This window comes from Galeopterus variegatus, unplaced genomic scaffold (genome assembly GCF_000696425.1).
Source record: "Galeopterus variegatus unplaced genomic scaffold, G_variegatus-3.0.2 Scaffold3298, whole genome shotgun sequence".
In the NCBI taxonomy this organism is placed as follows: domain Eukaryota; kingdom Metazoa; phylum Chordata; class Mammalia; order Dermoptera; family Cynocephalidae; genus Galeopterus; species Galeopterus variegatus.
In genome coordinates this window covers 52928-60006 of record NW_007729409.1, presented here as the reverse complement: position 1 = coordinate 60006, position 7079 = coordinate 52928, and the positions used below count along the sequence as shown (strand labels likewise).

At 36.3% G+C, this 7079-nt stretch overlaps 1 protein-coding gene across 1 annotated transcript in view; it reads right to left on the bottom strand.

Moving 5' to 3' along the window:
• Positions 1 to 7079, bottom strand: part of LOC103600288 (phospholipid-metabolizing enzyme A-C1) — a 20127-nt gene that overhangs the window by 4967 nt on the left and 8081 nt on the right. The window contains exon 3 of the mRNA XM_008584523.1: positions 3010 to 3275. Coding sequence (XP_008582745.1) covers positions 3010 to 3275 — 266 coding nt within the window. The remainder of the gene's footprint in view (positions 1 to 3009; positions 3276 to 7079) is intronic.

Sequence of the window (7079 nt, the reverse complement as noted above, 5' to 3'; positions counted from 1 at the left end):
TTCCACGCTTCTAATCTTTTCTATGAATTATAATTTTTTTTAATTTTATTTACTTATTTTTTTATTTTGTCAATATACAATGTATATGATTATTATGGCCCATCACTGACACCTCCCTCCCTCCTCCCTCTCCCCCCCCCCACTCAACAACATCCTTTCCGTTTGCTTGTTGTAACAACTTCAAAAAAGTATAGTTGTTATATCTTCTTCCCCCCCCCCCCCCCCGCTTTTTTTTTTTTTCGTTAAATTTTTTTTTTTTCAATATACAATGTATATGGTTATTATGGCCCATCACCGACACCTCCCTCCTCCTCCCTCTCTCCCCTCCCCCCCCAGGAATGTCCTTTCCGTTTGCTTGTTGTAACAACTTCAAAAAGGTATAGTTGTTATATCTTCTTCCCCACCCCCCCCGATTTTTTTTGTGTGTGTGTATGTGGGTGAATTAGATTGTTTGTTTTTCTTTCTTTTTTTTTTTTTTAGCTCCCACCAATGAGTGAGAACATGTGGTATTTCTTTTTCTCTGCCTGACTCGTTTCACTCAATATTATTCTCTCAAGGTCCATCCATGTTGTTGCAAATGGCAGTATTTCATTCATTTTTATAGCTGAGTAGTATTCCATTGTGTAGATATACCACATTTTCCGTATCCACTCATCCGTTGATGGACATTTGGGCTGATTCCAGCTCTTATAATTTTTTTTAATTGGGGAACTACATAGCCATTTCCTAAGAAAACTTTTCTAAGCTCAATACTCCTAAGCCTTAAGGGGACCCAAAAAACTAATCTAATACTAGCTATGATTAGTGGTAATACTATTAATTATTGGTAGTAATAAATAATCTAAGTTCTGTTATTTCTGTTAGATTGAGATTTTATTGAATGTGCCAACAAAGGACTAAAAAATATTTTAAATACTGTAGTTAAAAATATCCCTTATAGGCATACTGTTTATTGGGATGAATAATACACAATATAGTATGCTAAGAGACTTCAAATACCTCCTATAATCTTTAAAACAACCTCAGTGTATAGATTAGGACACTCATAAACTGTGTGTCCAGGTCACTCAGCTAAGAAGTGGTGAAGATGAGTCCTAGCTCAGGTCAGCAGAACGTCAAAGCTTAGGCAGGTTCTTCAGGCTGTCACTGAACCATCTTCATCAGAACCTACTGGAGGCAAGTTCTACTATTTGCTGAGGAATAATTAAATTTTTATGACTCTGGGTCTGGGTCTGAATGGTGAAAGAATGATGAATTGCAAGTTAGAGTCAAAGCAAGAAGATGGTTCTAATCCGTTCTTATTTAGCCACATTTTTAAATAGAAAATACTCATTTTTTTCAACCACTTTATCGAGGTATGATTGACACATGAAAAGCTGCAGATACTCAATGTATGCAACGTGATGTGTTTGGAGATAAGGATACACCCATGAAATCATTATCACAATCAATGCTATAAACTTATACATCACCTCTAAAAGTTTCCTCCTGCCTCCTTTGTTGGGTTTTTTGTTGTATTTTGTCATTTTTTCCTTTTGTGGCAAGAGAACATAAGATCTACTCTTTTAGCAAATTTTTAAGTATACAACACTGCATTGTTAATCATAGGTCCTATGTAGTACAGTAGATCTTCAGAACTTATTTATCTTGCATAACTGAAAACTAACACTTTGACCAACACTTCCCCATTTCCAAAAATAAAATAAATAAAAAATAAAAAATGTTTATTGAGTGCAGTGGACAACTTAATCGTTAACAAAGAAGAGGGATGGAACCTATTTCCTAACTATACCACTAGTTTGCAATGCAAAGGTGAGCAGGAATTTGTGTGTGTCCTCTGTGTTCCAGCTCGAAAGCAGTTTATTGTTTCATGTGAATAAAACATTATGTTCACGTATTTCCTATTGAAAATGAATTTCCAATTAAATTATTTCCTAATGAAAGCAAATGTATCCTTTCATTATGTTCTATCTTCCATTTTTCCAAGCTTTCATGGTAGAAATATAACTTCATTTCTCAGAATAGAAGTTTATATAACAAACCCATCATTTTAAGATACTGGAAGCCTTAAACACATTTAAGTCATTAAAATATTAGTGAAATATTATGACATTATTCTTCAAATTTTTAGTCTTCTTTTGAAAGTCTTTATAGGTAACAACACCCTGGAGTTTAAAATCTATTAAATTATCTTTGATATTTTAATTTAAAAATACTTTTATATGTATTTTGGATGAACAGGACTTCCTTTTGATAATAGTTTTATATATTTATTCTCTTACATTGTCTTAATAAATCTTTGGGCTACAAAGTCTATTGAATTGGTGGGACAACAGGTAGGAGAAGGGCAATTGAATTAAGCAAGCTGTTAGCTGGGAATTCGCTATACTACAAAATAGTAGTGGTAACTGACTAAATTGCAAGGTACTTTAAAAACAAAGTAAATTAATCTATTAAAGGTCATCCCAAAGCTCAATGAATCAAAAGATCTATTAAAAGCACAAACTTTCAGTGAAACTAGCATTGCAAGGAAATAGAAAACATTTACAAACCCACCATGATATGTCATCAGTTGGCCACTGTCCACCAACGAAAAAGAATCTGAGAATGACCGTCTATGTTTCTGACAAATGAACTCCCACTAAAAAAATTCAACATCCTTTTCAGCATATTCTTTTCAGGATATGACTTTACTAATTTGAGATTGCTGAATGGTGAACTAATGGGAAGAAAATTGAAGGACGGAAGGCAATAAGACTGACAGAAAGCTATGGCCTTGATTCTACTTCAAGTCCCTTCTAGCCCAAAATTCATGATATCCATGTTTTAGTCAGTTTGGTCACCAACTTGCTGCATGACCTTGGACAACTCAATTCCTTTCTCTGTCTTTCAGTGTTCTCATATTTTCTTATTCTTTTCATTTTGTTTGACGACTGGGAAACTTATCATAGCTAATAGTTATTATTTTCTCAATGTAAGAAACTTCTTGTATCTCCTAATAAAACTCACCTGCTCTGAAACTCCTTCTCCATAGCGAAGCAAAGTCACAAAATGCTCACAGTTGTTGACGAATAAGTCATACGCCACCTCCTGTCCAATAACAAACTCTGACCGTTGAATGACTTCTTCCACGGGAAGAGGGGGGTATGTTTCATCATATTTATTATTTATTCTATATGTGTCATTTCCAACAACATCCTTCAAAAGCTGCATCTTCACCATGGCCTTTGTGCTGAATATAGACTTGGCACTTGTAAATGATGCAGGAATGCCATCTAGAAGAAGGAATCTGGTTAGCAAAGCATATTAATACAGTCCAGTGAATTCCAATGCCATCTAAAGACTTTGGAAATGCTGGGATGTCTAAACCTCACTCTGTTCCTAATGTAGCATCAAACCCCAAACCACTTAATCTTATCAGCCTTAAGCACTCACTCTGTAACTTGTCAATAACACTTAATATAATGAGTGAGAATATAAGAACAACTTTCTGAAAGTATATGATCTACACTCTACCCCTTCTTGGGAAATAAGTTCTCTATCAATTGGTATTATTATTAGAGATACTGATATTTGTTTCTAACATAGCAGAGATAAGATTATTGCCCATTTTTTCTATAAAGCATTTTCTTTCTCAGTATCTGAACCCTTCCAAACTAACATCGTGGAATTTAGCAGGACTGCATTATAACTGACAGACTTGTCCTAATACCTAAGCTGTATTTCTCATCCCCTCTACCCCTTTTTATACTTGTTTTTTTCAACCAGGCTTCAATTTGAGGTCCAATTTTCTGTTCTGAAGCTTACATGGTACCCCAGTACTATGAGGAGTCAGCTGGGTCAGTCTGGGGCCCTGCTTTTCTTTTGCCAGTTCTTTTGACCAAGAATCTAAGTCCTGAACCTGAAGCTAAACTGGCAGGCACTGTCCACCAAATGTGGCCACATGCGGTGTCCCACCCACCTGTTACATTGCCCCATGCCCTACTACCTTACTGCCTCCATTGGTAAGTGTGTGCCTAGACCTCCAGGAACCAATGTATCCCAGCCTGTCAGTGTCAGTACTTAAGGCTGGACAGATGAGTCCTCAGGCACAGGTCTAACACCAGGCCCTGGTCCCTCTCCTATGGCCCACAACTGCCATGCTTCACCATGTTCAGGTGAATCATCAGAGGAAGGATCTCTATGTTACTAGCGTTTAGAAACTTTCCCTTTTAGTAATGACTGAAAGCAAATTTTCTTTTCCACTACTCTTTTGTCTATCCTCCTTCTCACTGGAGCAGTGTTTCCAGTTAGTATCTTACACAATGAAAGTTCTTACACATTACAAGTCCTTACAGCATATATATATCCGAGTTAGAATTATAGCAGTCCCCCCTTATCCACAGGGGATATGTTCCAAGACACCCAATGGATGCCTGAAACCATGGATAGTACCAAACCCTACATATACTATGTTTTTTCCTATACGTACATACCTATGATAATGTTTAATTTATAAACTAGGTACAATAAGAGATTAACAATAACTACTAATAAAACAATTATAACAATATACCATAATAAAAGTTACATGAAAGTGGATCTGATAACCGAGATGGCTACTAAGTGACTAATGGATAGTAGTGTATACAGTGTGGATACGCTGGACCAAGGGATGACTCACGGCCTGGGCTGGAGAGAGCCCATCAGTGTGAGATTTCACCACACTAAATGTGCAATTTAAAATTTATGAACTGTTTCCTTCTAGAATTTCTCATTTAATACTTTCGGAGCACAGGTAACTGAAACTACAGAAAGCGAAACCATGGATGAAGGGGGACCACTGTACTAAACTTTATTTTTGACTAGCCCAATGCAAAAATGAGGAAATTGAATCTTGGAGAGGTAAATTGGCTTGGAAAATAACACAATAGAATAGTTAACAATAGAAACAGGAACTGAATTTCAACCTACAGGATCAAAGCTCAATGCTTGAACCATAATAACATGGAGTTCAAGACATGAAAATAAAGAAATAGCACTGAAATCCCATATTATTTTGCAGATGTAAAAACTGCAGAAATAATGTAAATGTACAGCATTTCTTAGTGTTGATCACTAGATTCTGGAAATTAATAGCTCTAAATCATAAATGTCATTTTATTTGCCATTTTTATTTTCAATATTCTAGAACAAGTGGCAAATATCTCAAAATGTTGCAGAAACCATTTCATTAAAAATTCTACAAATTTCCCAAGATAGTAACAACTAGGCCTTCACTTTAAACGTAACTTGAGGAAACATTTTACTTTAAGGGTATCTTAGGGAAAAATACTCCAGGAACTTGTTATTTGCATACATTTTTTCCTAATAAATAAATAAATTTTTAAATATTCTTTTTTAAATGTTTAGGAAATACAGAAAAATAAAGGACAAGCATGTAAATAGGAATCACCTATAAACTCATCATCCTTAAATAAGTACTATTATTATTTTGATGTACTTGTCATGGCTTTTATTAACACACGTACATAGGTGTGTGGATATGTATGCATTCATGTGTGTGCATATTGTTTTTTTGCAAACTAGGTATCATTTTACATATTACATTTTAATCTGAAACTTTTAAATAAATATTATATGAAGAGCATCTTCCATGCAATTAAACATGTCCAGAAATATGATTTGTAATGGCTGTTACAGTGGCTATTGTTTCTATCTGGCCAGTACCCCAGCCCACCTTTGTCTGTTTCTTCCTGGAAATGACTCTGTTTGAGTCAATCACAGAATCCCATTCTCTAGGATCAGTGCTGGTCCCAAGATAAGCATGAACTCACTGGACCAATCAGAGTAATTCTCCATAATTTTTTCACTGTAAAAGGCAAGGAATAACTCTTTCCTGTTGGGTCCACAAGTCTCTAAGAATGAGCACCTACGGCTGTGTGTGGTCATCATTTCAGCTTCACAGGGAGGCTGGGAGAATGAAGACAGCATATAGATTTTCAAAACACAGAAGTGAGACAGAGAGTCTTGGTGGTGTTCACACCCCTAGAACTAGGCATCTCTGAGGCCAGGACCATCTCTCTGCATTCTACAGTTTCCCTCCATGAATCAATGCATTTGATTTTGGGATTAAGCTAATTCTAGTTTTATTTCTGTTACTTGCAACTAAAGAACATTGACACAGATATTGTACCTAACATTCTGTGGCTAAAGCATAATTTGCTGAACTATTCCCCTACTGAACATTAAGCCAATGTCTATTTTTAAAACCATTATAAATGAAATAGAAGTGAATACTCTTAAAGAGAAATGTTTGTCCACATCTCTAAATACTTCCTCAGAATAGATTTGTAGAAACACAGTTGCAGGGGCAGAGCATATGAACTCTTTTGACTCGACACATATTGTTAAATTGTTTTTGTGAATGATTTTATCAATTTATTTTTTCCATCAACAATATCTTTGTGTTCATTTCATTATACCCTTAGCAACACTGATTGCTATCACTTTTTTTTTTTTTTTTGTCTTTTTGTCTTTTTTTCGTGACCGGCAACGGATCGCAACCCTCAGTGTCGCGCCCGTACCGGACCGGGACCGGCAACGGGATCGCAACCCTCGGTGTTGCCCCCGCTCCTCACTCAGCCAGTGAGCGGCCGGTCCATATGCGGGATCCGAACCCTCGGCGGGAGTGCCACCGCGCTTCCCAAGCGGCGCACTGCAGCAGTGCGCCACCGGGCCAGCCCTGCTATCACTTTTTAACTTTTGCTAATGTGATAGGCATGACGTCTGTCATTGTATTATTTTACAATTCCTAGATGACCAGAAAGTTGAAATTTTTTAAAATGCATATTAGCTTTTGCTTTTCTTCTTTTACAAACTGTTCACAGTTTGTAGGGATTTGGGTGTTTGCTACTGCCTTGGCCTGCGATACTCTTTCCCCAGTCATCCTACTGGTTTCCTTACTTCCAAATTTTTCCTCAAACACTACTTTCTTATGAAATTTTCCTGACCACTTCATTTAAAACTGCAACACCCCTCACCATGACTCCACACTCAACACTTTTTTTTTTTTTTTTTTTTTTTTTTTTTTTTTTTTT